The 16629-nt window shown below is 37.4% G+C and overlaps 1 protein-coding gene across 1 annotated transcript; it reads right to left on the bottom strand.

Moving 5' to 3' along the window:
• Positions 1-210: 210 nt before the first annotated feature.
• LOC135151417 (uncharacterized) lies at positions 211-8077 on the bottom strand. Its single transcript, XM_064089864.1, has 4 exons — positions 7799-8077; positions 7669-7753; positions 600-1312; positions 211-225 (listed from the first exon to the last, which is right to left on the bottom strand). The coding sequence occupies exons 1-4, from the start codon at positions 8075-8077 to the stop codon at positions 211-213; spliced, it is 1092 nt and encodes a 363-aa protein (XP_063945934.1).
• Positions 8078-16629: the final 8552 nt, after the last annotated feature.

Raw genomic sequence — 16629 nt, 5'->3', positions numbered from 1 at the left:
TGAAATCTTTTGTGCTTTGTAAAATCATCAGCATCATCATCATCATCCTTTTTCTTCCTTTTCAGAGATTGAGTAGTAGACTTGCATTTGACTTGAGCTACTCTCTCCCCCTTTTTGACATCATCCTCATCAGGAATCAGAATGGATGTGATCAGAGAAAGTGAAGTTTGGATAGCTTCAAGCTGTTTGGACATCTTTTCTTGATTGGATTCAATCAAGGTCATCCTTTGGTTAAGAGATTCATTTGTAGTGACCAGCTTCTGTACACTTTCTTTCATAGGATTGATGGTCCTTTTCTTTTCCAGGTCATTTGTCTCCTTGACCTTTGCCACCTCAGTTCTTAGACTATCTATAGATTTAGATGTCTGGTCATGAGCAGGATGAAATGTCTTCAGATATAGAATTGTGCCCTTGAGGCTTGACATAACATCAGAGTTTGTAATTTTCTTCTCTGCCATAGCTAAGAACTCTTCAGCTTTAGGTGTTTCCAAGGAGTGCTGGTGACTCAACCAGAGTTTATCCCAGACTTCATTTGGTGGATCAACCTGAAGATCCCTTGGGAGTGGCTCAGAGGCTGTATTCAGAGTTTGTAGCCTTGCATTGAACTGGCTAGTAGACTCCCATTTCTGTTGTGTCAAAGGGATTTCAGCATTGTCATCCTTGTCAGTATCTGAACTGGTATCATCCTCAGTATCAGAGTTTGCTTTTTCATCTGCAGGAACAGGATCTGCAACTTTCTCCACATTATCCTGAGCAGATTTTCCTTTATCTTCAGACTGTGACTTGATGGGCTCTTCACCAGTCTGAGCCAGAGATTGTAAAGCTTCCACAGCTACTTTGTCACTTTCCTCAACTGCATCAGACTTGTAGTTCTCTGGAGCTGTATCATGAACAATGGCATCCTTAGGAATTTTCATTGGAGATTGAGGAATTTGACCATGATCAGATAGTGGAGTTTGACAATCAGACTGAGTTGCTTCAGCTTCAGCAGTAACTGGTTCATCACACCTGATCTCTTCATCTACTGCAGATGCTGTAGGAGATGCTTTAGGAGATGTTGTAGGAGATAATGGTGTGGCATCAGTGATAGGAACAGCTTGAAGAGGTTCCACCATCAGAGCTTGAGAATGATCAACAGGAATTGGGCTTGATGGTGTTTGCTCTTCTTGGATAGTGAAATCAGTAATTTCAGATTCTGGAATCTTGGCTCTCTTTGGCTTGTGTGCCCTTCTTTTGAATCTAGCTGGTTTTTGTTGAGGACTAGACTGAGCAGGTTCATTGGTTGTTGTAGGTGTAGGTTCAGAGTTTACATCTTGTGCAGGTTCAAGATCATCAAAGTCATATGCTGCAACAAGTCTTCTTCTTTTCTTCTGCTTTGGAGAAGAAGCAGCTTCAGAGTTTACTAGAACATCAGAGTTTGGGGCTTCAGAGTTTGTTGGTTTATCAGACTTTGTCTGTAGAACTTGTGTATCAACAGAGGTTCTTGTTTTTGTTGTAGAGGGTTGGTCATCAGACTTTGTCTGTAGAACTTGTGTATCAACATATACCTCTTCATCCAGTTTCCCATTTAGAAAAGCACTTTTGACATCCATCTGAAATACTTTGAATTTCTTGTGTGCAGCATAGGCCAGAAAGATTCTAATTGCCTCCAATCTTGCAACTGGAGCAAATGTCTCATCATAATCAATACCTTCCTGTTGTGAATACCCTTTTGCCACAAGCCTTGCTTTATTCCTTGTAATGACACCCTCACTGTCAGTTTTGTTTCTGAACACCCATTTTGCACCAACTATTGATCTGTCTTTAGGTCTTGGTACTAGGGTCCAGACTTTATTTCTCTCAAATTCATTTAACTCTTCTTGCATTGCTTGAATCCAATCAGGATCTTGAAGAGCTTCCTCCACCTTTTTGGGTTCTGTTTGTGACAGAAAGCAATGATGTAAACACTCATTGGCTGTAGCTGTCCTTGTTTGTACACCTGCTTCTGGATTTCCAATAATCAAATCAGGTGTATGAGATTTTGTCCACTTCCTTGCATGTGGAAGTTGACCATTTTCATCATTGGATCCTCCCCCTTGATCCATGCTCTCCTGATTCTGCTGATTATTCTCTGTAGCTCCCCCTACAATTGTGCTATCAGAGTTTGAATCAGTATTCTCTGATGAGGTTGAGTTAGCATTCTCTGATGAGTCTTGAGTAGAGTCTGAAGCATTCTGATGCTCCCCCTCAGCAAGGGCTTCATCATCATGAACTTGTGAATTTTCACCAGAGTTTGCTGTGTTTTGTTCACAGTCAGAGTTTGACTGTTCATCAGAGTTTGTTGAATCAGAGAATATTTCTTCATTTTCAAAATGCAGTTCTTCATGATCATCCATATCTGTTAGACCCATTATTCTTTTGTCATCAAATGACACATGTATGGATTCCATGATCACCTTGGTTCTTAGATTATAGACTCTGAAGGCCTTTGTTATGATAGGATAACCTACAAAAATGCCTTCATCAGCTTTTAAATCAAACTTGGTAAGCTGTTCTGGATGAGTCTTCAATACAAAGCATTTGCACCCAAATATGTGAAAGTACTTCAGATTTGGCTTCTTTTTCTTCACCATCTCATATGGGGTTTTGCCATGCTTATTAATCAAGGTTGCATTTTGAGTGAAACAAGCTGTTTGAACAGCTTCTGCCCAGAAATATGTAGGCAATTTAGCCTCATCAAGCATAGTTCTGGCAGCTTCTATAAGAGTTCTGTTTTTCCTTTCAACTACACCATTTTGCTGTGGTGTACCAGGTGCAGAGAACTGTTGCACTACACCTCTTTCTTTGCAGAACTCTTCCATTGTTGAATTTCTAAACTCAGTTCCATTATCACTTCTAATAATCTTCACTTTGTCTTCAGATCCATGATCCAGTTGTGTCACATGATCCATCAGATGCAAGGCTGTTTCATCTTTAGAGTGAAGAAAATATACCCAAGTGTATCTAGTATACTCATCAACAATGACAAGAGCATATTTCTTCCTTGCAATGGATGGTACATTGACTGGTCCAAATAGATCAACATGTAGAAGATGATATGGTTTGTTTATTGAGAATTCAGTCTTACTCTTGAAAGATGTCTTTCTCTGCTTGGCTTTTTGACATGAGTCACACAATCCATCAGATGTCAGAAGTGATTCAGGAAGTCCTCTCACAAGCTTTTTCTTTATAAGCTCATTTATGGAATTGAAATTTAAATGTGAAAGCTTCTTGTGCCATTTCCAACTTTCTTCTGCAGAGATCCTTGTAGACAAGCAAATTGCATTTCCTTCAGAGTTTATAGGCAAGTGGATTTCATAAATATTCCCATGTCTGTGAGCAGTTACTGCCACTTTGCCTGTTGACTTGCTTACTATCTCACTGTGTTCTTCATAGAAATCAACATGATATCCTCTGTCACAGATCTGACTGACAGAGAGTAAATTGTGTTTCAGCCCTTGAACAAGAGCTACATTTGATATGATGACATTTCCAAGATTGATGTTGCCATATCCCAGAGTCCTTCCTATGTTGCCATCTCCATAAGAAACACTTGGGCCAGCCTTCTCCACAAACTCTGACAGCAGGGTCTTATTTCCAGTCATGTGTCCTGAACATCCACTGTCCAAGACTAGGATATTCTTCCTGTTGCCCTGCAATCACAAAGACCACTAGTTGTTAGTTTTAAGGACCCAGACTTGCTTGGATCCCTTGGCCTTATTAAGTTTGTTAGCTTTTGCAGCGGTATTATTTTCAGAGTTTGAGCTAACAGACTTTGCAACAGAGTTTGTACTGGAAACAGAGTTTGTACTTGCAGAGTTTTTATTAACCTTTAAAGAAGGTTTCAATTGATAATAATCATAATACAGACTATGATATTCTTTGCAAGTATAAATAGAATGCCATAAACTACCACAATGAAAACATGGATCTTGTGGTTTATATCTAATACTACTTTTTCTAACTCCAGACTTTGTAGGTAAAGAGTTAATGTCCTTGTTCTTCCTGCAAAAATTAGCAAGATGATTAGTATTACCACAGTTATGGCATGTCTTCCTAGGTGCATTTGGAACAGGCATGTAGTTGTTACTCTTGTCTATGCCAATTTTGCCATTTCTATTTTTCCTAGGCTCCTTGTTTCTGTCATCAGACTTTACCTCTTTAAGCTTATGTTTAAGCTGTTTCTGAGTCATCAGTCCTATGTTAACCTGTTTGGGCTTTTCAGATTTTAAATTGTTGTTAATCTCTGATTTTGGTCTACATTGTTTAGTCTTAGAGGATTCAACAACAAATTTAACAGGTTTAACCTTAGGTTTTTGAGTTTTAACAAACTCTGTTTTTGATGACTCAGCTTCTGAGTTATCAGTGTAACCTAGTCCCTTCTTCCAGTTTCCACTACCTAAGATATCCTGAGTGGTTTTGCCTGAATTAGTCCATGTTTTAATGATCTCTCTTTCCTTGGCAAGTTCTGATTGAAGAGATGCATACCTCTTTGATAATTCATCTTTGACAATGACAGCATCATCTCTTTCTTTTTGAACTTCCAACATTTGAACTAATTCTTTTTCTAGAAAATCATTCCTTTTCTTTACACTCAGAGTTTCAGATTTTAATCTTTCATTCTCTAAAGTCTGATCTCTAAAGCTGATATGTAAAGTTTTAAGAAACAATCTTAACTCAGTTATATCTTCAGTATCAAAGGCAAGAGTAGAGTGAGGTACCTTAGCAGGAGATTCAGTGTTGTTGTCAGTGTTTGCCATTAGAGCATAATTGACTTCTTCTTCTGAATCAGATGTATCTGTCCAGTTTCCTTTCTTGGTGATAAAGGCTTTTTCTTTTTCCTTCTTGGCTTTCTTGCATTCAGATGCAAAGTGTCCCTTTTCACCACAGTTGAAACAGGTATACTTGTCAGATTTTCCAGCTTTCCCTTCTTTGCCCTCATTCTTCTTAAAGTTTTTCTTGTCATAAACTCTGTCAGAGTTTCTGTCTTTCCTTGAAAAACTTTTGCCTTTGTTGAACTTTTTGTAGGCCAACTTCTTGAAGCTCTTCACCATCAATGCTGCTAACTGCATCATCTCATCATCACTTTCTTCAGAGTCTGAGGGAACATCAGAGTTTGAGTCATCAGAGTTTGATGTCTCAATGTCAGACTTTGTGACATGAGCTTTTCCCTTGCTCTTAGCAGCTTCCTCTTGAACTTTCAGAGCAACAGACTTTGATTTTCCTCCATGTCGTTTGCTTCTTTGTTCCATCTCAAGTTCATGAGTCTTCAGTCTTCCATAAACATCATCAAGAGACATTTCTCCAAGATCAAGATTGTCTCTTATAGTAGTGACTTTCAAATCCCATTTTTCAGGAAGAGCTAGAAGGAATTTGAGGTTTGAGTCTTCAAGATCATATTCCTTGTCCACCAGAGATAAGTCATTTAGCAGTTTGACAAATCTGTCATACAGATCTGTCAGGGACTCACCAGATTTTGAGTCAAAGTGCTCATACTCCTGTGTAAGGATTGTTTTTCTGTTTTTCTTAATGGCCTGAGTTCCTTGACATCTGGTTTCCAGAGCATCCCAGATTTGTTTAGCAGTTTTGCACCCAATCACCCTATTAGACATTGCATTATCAAGGGCACTATGCAATAGATGCTTCACCTTTGCATCTTTACTGATAGATGAGATGTCCTCTGGAGTATAATCTTTCTTTTCTTTTGGAACCATCTTTTGAGGTTCATCTGCAATTCCAACAGAGAGCTTGGTGGGCATATGTGGTCCATCATAAATCCTGTCAAGGTATTCTGGATCAACAGAGTCTAAGAATATGATCATTCTTTCTTTCCAGACTGGATATTCAGATGCCTTAAGGGTTGGGACTCTAAAGGATGAAGCTTGTGATTTTTCAGACATGATTGTGTTTAAGATCTCACTGTAGTAATCTTAACAGAGCTGGCTCTGATACCACTTGTTAGGTCCTATAAACTCACTATATAATATGATATAGTGATCACAATCTGTAAAACAGTAAGACAATATGAGTAATTGGAATTAATAAATTCTTATATTCACAAAGCTTTGAAGGTTACAAAAACTCTCTCAGTGATTTATATTGTATCACTAAGAGCTGCTAGGGTTCTTAACAATATACTCGATAACTCAACTCCTATAGAGTAACCCTAATCTGTGTTTATATAGACACAGTTACAAAATCAATCTCTGATTTGATATCCTATAACTCAGCTAATAAATCTATCAATCAAAGATTGCTCCAGTTTTCTGTTTAGTTTCCATAGTCAGCAAATCACTCCTCAGCTTCTATCCTTCCTTGAAGTATATCCGCTTCTGAGCTCTTTCCACGTGTAAACTCTGTCGAGTCTTGACTATGTAAACTCTGATCAGACTTTATTAAACTCTGTCAGACTTTGCTAAACTCTGATCAGCTTCCAGTTTAAACTCTGATGATTCCTGTTCTAAAACAAACCTTAAGAACATCAGTAATCATCAATTATATCTAACACACTGTTTTTCTTAGAAAGCATCTCTCTTTCAAGGAACACAGCGGTTCGAGCAACAAACACTTTGTTCTCAGAAGGATTATAGAATGAATAACCTCTTGTTTCAATTGGGTATCCCACAAAATTACATTTATCAGACTTAGGTCCTAGCTTGTCAGAATTTTGACGTTTCACAAACGCCTCACTTCCCCAAATTTTCATAAATGACATGCTATGACGTTTCTCAGTCCATATTTCATATGGAGTGTTCTGGACCGTTTTAGTAGGAACTCGGTTAAGTGTATAGGCAGCCGTCTCTAGGGCATAGCCCCAAAAACTAATTGGAAGATCTGCATGACTCATCATTGATCGCACCATGTCCAACAAGGTACGATTTCTCCTCTCGGAAACTCCATTCCATTGTGGTGTTCCAGGAGGAGTAAGTTGTGATACAATACCACACTCTTTTAAGAAATTCTTAAATTCTTGGCTTAAGTATTCACCTCCACGATCTGATCGTAGAGTCTTAATACTTTTGGTAGTTTGCTTTTCTACTTAAGCTTTGTACTCTTTGAACTTTTCAAAAGAATCGGATTTATTCTTCATAAGATACACATATCCATATCTACTGAAATCATCAGTAAATGTTATGAAGTAGTAAAAGCCACCTCTTGCCATAGTTCGCATTGGACCACATACATCACTATGTATTAGTTCCAATCTCTCAGTGGCCCTTTCACCTTGTCCAGTGAAAGGTGCTTTAGTCATTTTTCCAATGAGACATGGTTCGCATGCTTCGTATGATTCAAAATCAAACTTATCCAAGTATCCATCCTTACGTAACTTGGAAATGCGCTTCTCATTTATATGGCCTAAACGACAGTGCCAGAGGTATGTTTTATTTGAGTCATCAGTTTTAAGACGTTTATTATTCACATTATAGATGGGAGTATCCAAGTCAAGAACATATAAACCGTTAAATAAACGTGCAACCCCATAGGTAACATTATTCAAAGAAAAGGAACAACTATTGTTCTGAATTGAAAAAGCAAAACCTTTCTTGTCGAAACAAGATACTGAAATAATGTTTCTGCAAATTGCAGGCACGAAAAAACAATTCTCAAGTTCTAAAATAAGCCCAGTGGGCAACGATAAATGATAAGTACCTACAGCTATAGCAGCAACTTTTGCTCCATTGCCAACTCGTAGGTCGACTTCTCCCTTTGCCAATGTCCTACTTCCCTGTAGTTCCTGCACATTAATACAAATGTGAGAACCACATCCAGTATCTAATACCCAAGATGTTGAAGTAGACAAATTGACTTCTATAACATAAATACCTGAATCAGAAGCGGCAGCAGCCTTCTTCTTCTTCAGATTCTCCAAATAAGCATGACAGTTCCTCTTCCAATGACCTGGTTTCTTGCAATAGTGACAATCACCATCCTTCTGAACACCACCTTTCGGTTTCAAGGCCTTAGTCGGACCAGGTTTCGGATTGGCATTAGAATTAGATCCCATCTTCTTCTTGCCTTTCCATTTACCCTTTCCCTTGGCCTTCCCCTTATTCACCATCAATATGGGAGTAGGGGACACCTTCTGAATGTTGGTTTCAGCAGTTTTCAACATTGCCAATAATTCGGCGGGGTTCTTGTTTATCTCATTCATATTGTAATTCATTACAAACTGAGAATAGTTATTGTTTAGAGATTGCAAGATCAGATCAATTTGGTGCTCCGGACCAATCGGGGCACCCAATTTTTCAAGATAATCAATATACCCTATCATATCAGAACATGCGGTCCTACCGGATCACGTTCACCCTGCTTACAAGCATTCAAAGATTTGAAAGTATCAAACCTCCCCTGACGAGCCTGTCCCTCAAACATACGCTTAAGGTGCTCAATCGTATCATAAGAATCCATATTCTCATGTTGTTTCCGAAGTTCAGCACTCATGGTCGCTAACATGAGACATTGAACATCCGTGTCATCATCGATATGCTTCTGATAAGCAGTATGCTGAGCACGGGTTGATCCTACAGCGAGAGGTGTAGGGCGAGGAATATCTATGACATAGAGCTTGCGCTCTTGTTTGAGGACAATCCTCAAATTCCTTTGCCAGTCAAGGAAGTTGGTTCCTGTCAGCTTGTCCTTCTCAAGGACTGATCGTACAGAGAAGTTGTTTGAATTATTTGCCATTGGATATCTACAATATTTCAAATGCATAAGATAAATTAGTTTACAGATGTTTATTAAATTATGTTCAAGTGATTATAAATATATATTCAAAATATATATCTCCCACTATTTTGTTCAAATCAATAGCCCTAACTATTAATTCGGAAAGCATTTCTGCAAATCTTTCTAGTGAGCCAAGATCCATATTTCATCCATGTTTTAAGTTAGCGTGGGCTAATACCCTCAAAACATGACTATTTAGGTAGACAACATTTGTCAATTATATCAAATATAACTCTTGGATAGTATGGTGGAGCAACCCTTTGCACATATTTATGTAATAAATCTCACCAATCTCCATGCCTCTAAACCCACAATCCTATTGTGATGGTTTAGTTAAGTTAAACCCAATAATTCAATAACTAAGTACATTTACTTATCACGTCTTCCCATGATTGATTAAAGCACTTTGCTTTGGAAAACCTACTTCTTTTAATCTAGATCTTGACGAGTATTAATCATTGGAAGGCATCTGATTAACTTAATATTTTAATTAGGGATTTTATTAAAACGACCATGATCCTGTCATAAAGAGATCCTCAATTTTTTCTTGAATTAAATATTTCAAATCAATACTCTTTGATTGGTTGAAAACCCGACCTGAGGTGTTGGCACAGCGGCTATACTTAAAAACCTCAAATCCGACGGAATCTTCCTCTCATTGAATATCGAAAATCCATAATTAATTCCGTGTTTCATAAAGACGAGAATCTCATGATCGTTGTATTCCTTTTAAAATCTTGAGTCGTTACAGATTTTATCTTGTTTAAACAAGCATGGCATGGGTGTCGTATCAAATACATACATCTTAATCTAATTAAGCATGCATCTCTATAACTACGCATACATATCATCATCTCATGCATCATATATGTAAAGTGCAGTATGTAAACGTGCATGGTTATGGCCTTCATCTTATATGATTCTTTCAAGCTAATGAAAGAATCTAGGTCAATCTATGGTGAAGTTGTATAACTATTACAAGTCTTCATGCTCCTTGATTGCCCCTCCTTGTGGATCATCCTTCAATCTTCAAGTACATTACAATGAATAATTGAATACAACCTATTCTAATGTACTTACATGAGAAAACTCGAGTTACATTCGAGATTAAAATTACAAGAATAAATAGCACGACATGCAAGTCGTATTTATACAACCAAAAACACAAAACATTAAACTAGGGGTCCTTAAGGCCATAACCAGCACCATGCTCAAGCAATTGATGAAGCTATGGCAAGGAAAATATTTGAAAAGGAAAATCCAGGAGTGGATATAGAAGCCATCAGACTTGAGGAAGAAAGACTGGCTGCTGAGAAGAAGAAGATCAGCAAGACAAAGTCTGATGAGCAAAAACAGATTACTGATCCCTCACAAAAACAGAAGATTCCAAAGCAAAAGGGAATAGTAATTAGTGACGTGAACTACACTGACATCAACAGACCAAGAACCAGGTCTCAAACTCAATCTGAGTCTGATGCAGTAGACAAAGGGAAGAAACCTGTTGATGGGGTTTCTTCAGTTCCTCCTGTGATAAAGAAATCAGTGATCAAGATAGCATCAGAAAATCCTTCTCAGAGGATGATCGAGCTAAGCAAGAATGTGAACATAATTGCTGATGTATCTGATCAAGTAGGAGAAAAGGAACCTGGTTTAACCAGAAGAAGAAAGGGTGATGACAAATCAATCTCTGACATGACTTTAACCTCTGACAATGCTCAAGTTAAAGCTTCAGTAACAGAAGATAAGATTGAAAATGCTAAAGCCTCCTGGCTGAAGATAAACTCTGAAAAGACTCAAGATCAGAAGAAAACGAGTCTCTTTGGAAGCCTTGGTACAAGTCTGTACAAGGAAAGTCCAATGCTCACCAGAATCAGGACTCATGGAACCAGAGGAAAGGAAGCTTATGACACAACTAGTCTAGGTCACAAGAAGGAGAAAATTCAAACAGATTCAGCAACTATTTTCAGAGATCCTTATCCTCTGACTGAGAAAGTGGGAGATGCTGTTACTCAGAAGGACCTAGATAAAGTTGAGTCAGTGCAGATCCTCATGGATACTCATGATGGTACAGGAGATAAGGAGAAGATTGCTCTATTTCTGGAATCTGGCAGAGTCTACAGAATCTCAGAAGCTGATTTGTTGCTGAAATCTCTGAGAGAGCTGGAACATTTTCACTATATGCTGAAGATCAAGAATGAAGCTACTCAGAGATGGTCTGATTTGATGAAGAAGACTATAAATGAAAAGAGAAGATTTTATGGAGTGAAGTCTGATGAGGAATACATTCCAAAGATAGCTCAAGATGATGGTTCTGAAATTTGTATGGAAAAGAATAGCTCTGTAATGGAGACTATTGCCTGTTGGGTTTCGGGGCAACAAAACGCAGCGGATAGTCGACGTAAAATAAAAAAAAAATCCGAAACCCTAACCCGAGGATCCATCTATAAAGTATGGCTGATCATGGAGATATGAAATAATACCTTGTTCAAGCTTTACGTTAGCGAAAGATGGAGGTCCGGAACAAGCAATCACCACGCAGCCCTCGTCTAAGGATCGCGTCTCTAAGCAGTCCACACGAACGTCTGATCGCCAAAGATCACCGGAGCCGGTACTAGCCGAATGCAGCCTCTCTCTCTCTCTCTAGCCTCTCTCTTGATGTAGAGCTGCTAGGGTTTTAATAAAACGAATTTTATGTTACTTAACCCTAAAACAATACATCATTATGTACTTATAGGGAAGAGAGATAGATGGGCCAAACCCTAATCGGATTTGGGCTTCTCCAAACCTAATCCGATTTTGGTTTTAATATTAAATTCGAAATTCTAATTACTTAATTAAGACCGGCTCAATTAAACAATTTATTTCGAACTTAATCATTTAATTTAAATTCAGAATTTAAATTAAAACTCCTTTAAACGTTCTAAGTGTGTGACCCTTTAGGTTATTATTACGTTGGCAATAATTTTAATATCCAATAATAAAATTATAAACAATGAGCGGCATCTAGTAATACATCATTGCTAGCCAAGTAATAATAATAATTGGTGATTCAATTAAACCTTTTGTGAATAATGTACAATGTAATATAATCCTTTTAACCTTATATTATAGATCAGACTCAAGGCATGTATTGTGTCATCCTCTTCATCGTCTAATCCGAATTTCCTTGATCAATGAGTAGACTATTAAACAAATCAATATTTGAGCACGGCCATGCATTTTATAGTCTCACTCAATCAAGAGGCCAATAATATCACTCCTAAAATAGGAGGGTTAAATCCTTTCTAGATCATTCATATTTCTCATACGATTCATAATATACCCAATGTACATTTCATCATCACCCGGTCAAAGGTAACTTTTAGTGCAACCAAAGTATATCAATTCTCATATAGAAATATAATGATATCAAGTCAGAGGATCATTACATCATTATCACAGTGAGAATTTCCAATGACACTTATTAACATGTAAAATCTCACGGTGGGTCATTCCAGTGCCATGTGTCGATACATGCACTTATGTTCTTGACTTTAGCATCACTATACCTATGATCAATGAGATGTGATCATCAGTCAACAAACATACTAGTCTTAATGCATCATTATTGTCCCTTAACAATAATACTCGACTAGGGACATTTAGGAATATTGATATTATTCTCATAATCTCATTTCTAAGTCACGTACTTAGAGATATAGAATTACATATAATATTCCAAGGACATTTATTATGCTTTCAATTTATTACACAGTAAATAAAGATATAATAAATATTTATTCAATAATCAATATAACATAATCCATAAATGTCTACAATAGAACACAATAGTATTGTCTCTAGGACACCAATACTAACATTGCCAACACCAGAATCTTGGGTTACAACAATGATGCAGACAGACCAAGGGTGATTCAGCTTGGGGAAGCAATGCGGAGAAGAAAGGTAAATGCCTTGAGAGCAGCTATCTATCATACTGGGGATGAAACTGAAGAACTCAGAAATGTCAAAGCCCAGATGATCCAGACCTTAAAGCTGAAAGAAGAAAATCTGATCAACCAGTTTGTCAGAGAAAGCCATGGATATCGGTTGATTTGATAGATAGTTCTGCTGGTTCTGTAAGTTGTAATTAATTTTATAAATTAATTATTTCATGCATTTGTCCTTGATAGTTTTTGACATCATCAGTACATATATATATAACTTGTTCATTATGTCTAATGCACAAGTTGGGGGAGATTGTTACTGTTAGATATAATTGATGATTACTGATGTTCTTAAGGTTTGTTTTAGAACAGGAATCATCAGAGTTTAAACTGGAAGCTGATCAGAGTTTAGCAAAGTCTGACAGAGTTTAGCAAAGTCTGACAGAGTTTAATAAAGTCTGATCAGAGTTTACATAGTCAAGACTCGACAGAGTTTACACGTGGAAAGAGCTCAGAAGCGGATATACTTCAAGGAAGGATAGAAGCTGAGGAGTGATTTGCTGACTATGGAAACTAAACAGAAAACTGGAGCAATCTTTGATTGATAGAATTCATAGCTGATTTATAGGATATCAAATCAGAGATTGATTTTGTAACTGTGTCTATATAAACACAGATTAGGGTTACTCTATAGGAGTTGAGTTATCGAGTATATTGTTAAGAACCCTAGCAGCTCTTAGTGATACAATATAAATCACTGAGAGAGTGTTTGTAACCTTCAAAGCTTTGTGAATATAAGAGTTTACTGCTTTCAATCTCTTATATTGTCTTACTGTGTTACAGATTGTGATAGCTATATCAGATTATATAGTGAATTTATAGGACCTAACAAGTGGTATCAGAGCCAGCTCTGTTAAGATTACTACAGTGAGATCTTAATCACAATCATGTCTGAAAAATCACAAGCTTCATCCTTTAGAGTTCCAATCCTTAAGGCATCTGAATATCCAGTCTGGAAAGAGAGAATGATAATATTCTTAGACTCTGTTGATCCAGAATACCTTGACAGGATCTTTGATGGACCACATATGCCCACCAAGCTCTCTGTTGGGCTTGCTGATGAACCTCAGAAGATGGTCCCAAAAGAAAAGAAAGATTATACCCCTGAGGACATCCTGTCAATTAGTAAAGACTCAAAGGTGAAACACCTTTTGCACAGTGCTCTTGACAATGCAATGTCTAATAGGGTAATTGGGTGCAAAACTGCTAAACAAATCTGGGATGCTCTGGAAACCAGATGTCAAGGAACTCAGGCCATTAAGAAAAACAGAAAAACAATCCTTACACAGGAGTATGAACACTTTGACTCAAAATCTGGTGAGTCCCTGACAGATCTGTATGACAGATTTGTCAAACTGCTGAATGACTTATCTCTGGTGGACAAGGAATATGATCTTGAAGACTCAAACCTCAAATTCCTTCTAGCTCTTCCTGAAAAATGGGATTTGAAAGTCACTACAATAAGAGACAATCTTGATCTTGGAGAAATGTCTCTTGATGATGTTTATGGAAGATTGAAGACCCATGAACTTGAAATGGAGCAAAGGAGCAAACGTCATGGAGGAAAATCAAAGTCTGTTGCTCTGAAAGTTCAAGAGGAAGCTGCTAAGAGCAAAGGAAAAGCTCATATCACAAAGTCTGACATTGAGTCATCAAACTCTGATGACTCAAACTCTGATGTTCCCTCAGACTCTGAAGAAAGTGACGATGAGATGATGCAGTTAGCAGCATTGATGGTGAAAAGCTTCAAGAAGTTGGCCTACAAAAAGTTCAACAAAGGCAAAAGTTTTTCAAGAAAAGACAGAAACTCTGACAGAGTTTATGACAAGAAGAACTTTAAAAAGAATGAGGGCAAAGAAGGAAAAGCTGGAAAAGCTGACAAGTATACCTGTTTCAACTGTGGTGAAAAGGGACACTTTGCATCTGAATGCAAGAAAGCCAAGAAGGAAAAAGAAAAAGCCTTTATCACCAAGAAAGGAAACTGGACAGATACATCTGATTCAGAAGAAGAAGTCAATTATGCTCTGATGGCAAACACTGACAACAACTCTGAATCTCCTGCTAAGGTACCTCATTCTACTCTTGCCTTTGATACTGAAGATATAACTGAGTTAAGATTGTTTCTTAAAACTTTGCATACCAGCTTTAGAGATCAGACTTTAGAAAATGAAAGATTAAAATCTGAAACTCTAAGTGTAAAGAAAAGGAATGATTATCTAGAAAAAGAATTAGTTCAGATGTTGGAAGTTCAGAAAGAAAGAGATGATGCTGTCATTGTCAAAGATGAATTATTAAAGAGGTATGCATCTCTTCAATCAGAACTTGCTAAGGAAAGGGAAATTATTAAAACATGGACTAATTCAGGCAAAACTACTCAGGATATCTTAGGTAGTGGAAACTGGAAGAAGGGACTAGGTTACACTGATAACACAGAAGCTGAGTCATCAAAAACAGAGTTTGTTAAAACTCAAAAACCTAAGGTTAAACCTGTCAAATTTGTTGTTGAATCCTCTAAGTCTAAACAGAGTAGACCAAAATCAGAGATTAACAACAATTTAAAATCTGAAAAGCCCAAACAGGTTAACATAGGACTGATGACTCAGAAACAGCTTAAACATAAGCTTAAAGAGGTAAAGTCTGATGACAAAAACAAGGAGCCTAGGAAAAATAGAAATGGCAAGATTGGAATAGACAAGAGTAATAACTACATGCCTGTTCCAAATGCACCTAGGAAGACATGCCATAACTGTGGTAATACTAATCATCTTGCTAATTTTTGCAGGAAGAACAAGGACATTAACTCTTTACCTACAAAGTCTGGAGTTAGAAAAAGTAGTATTAGATATAAACCACAAGATCCATGTTTTCATTGTGGTAGTTTATGGCATTCTATTTATACTTGCAAAGAATATCATAGTTTGTATTATGATTATTATCAATTGAAACCTTCTTTGAAGAAGTTTAATAAAAGCTCTGCAAGTACAAAATCTGTTTCTAGTACAAACTCTGTTGCAAAGTCTGTTAGCTCAAACTCTGATAATAATACCGCTGCAAAAGCTAACAAACTTAATAAGGCCAAGGGATCCAAGCAAGTCTGGGTCCTTAAAACTAACAATTAGTGGTCTTTGTGATTGCAGGGCAACAGGAAGAATATTCTAGTCTTGGACAGTGGATGTTCAGGACACATGACTGGAAATAAGGCCCTGCTGTCAGAGTTTGTGGAGAAGGCTGGCCCAAGTGTTTCTTATGGAGATGGCAACATAGGAAGGACTCTGGGATATGGCAACATCAATCTTGGAAATGTCATCATATCAAATGTAGCTCTTGTTCAAGGGCTGAAACACAATTTACTCTCTGTCAGTCAGATCTGTGACAGAGGATATCATGTTGATTTCTATGAAGAACACAGTGAGATAGTAAGCAAGTCAACAGGCAAAGTGGCAGTAACTGCTCACAGACATGGAAATATTTATGAAATCCACTTGCCTACAAACTCTGAAGGAAAAGCAATTTGCTTGTCTACAAGGATCTCTGCAGAAGAAAGTTGGAAATGGCACAAGAAGCTTTCACATCTAAATTTCAATTCCATAAATGAGCTTATAAAGAAAAAGCTTGTGAGAGGACTCCCTGAATCACTACTGACATCTGATGGATTGTGTGATTCATGTCAAAAAGCCAAGCAGAGAAAGACATCTTTCAAGAGTAAGACTGAATTCTCAATAAATAAACCATATCATCTTCTACATGTTGATCTATTTGGACCAGTCAATGTACCATCCATTGCAAGGAAGAAATATGCTCTTGTCATTGTTGATGAGTATACTAGATACACATGGGTATATTTTCTTCACTCTAAAGATGAAACAGCCTTGCATCTGATGGATCATGTGACACAACT

The sequence above is a fragment of the Daucus carota genome, chromosome 3, assembly GCF_001625215.2.
Source record: "Daucus carota subsp. sativus chromosome 3, DH1 v3.0, whole genome shotgun sequence".
Lineage (NCBI taxonomy): Eukaryota > Viridiplantae > Streptophyta > Magnoliopsida > Apiales > Apiaceae > Daucus > Daucus carota.
The sequence above is the reverse complement of the archived record's forward strand: the minus strand, read 5'-3'. Positions and strand labels throughout refer to the sequence as shown.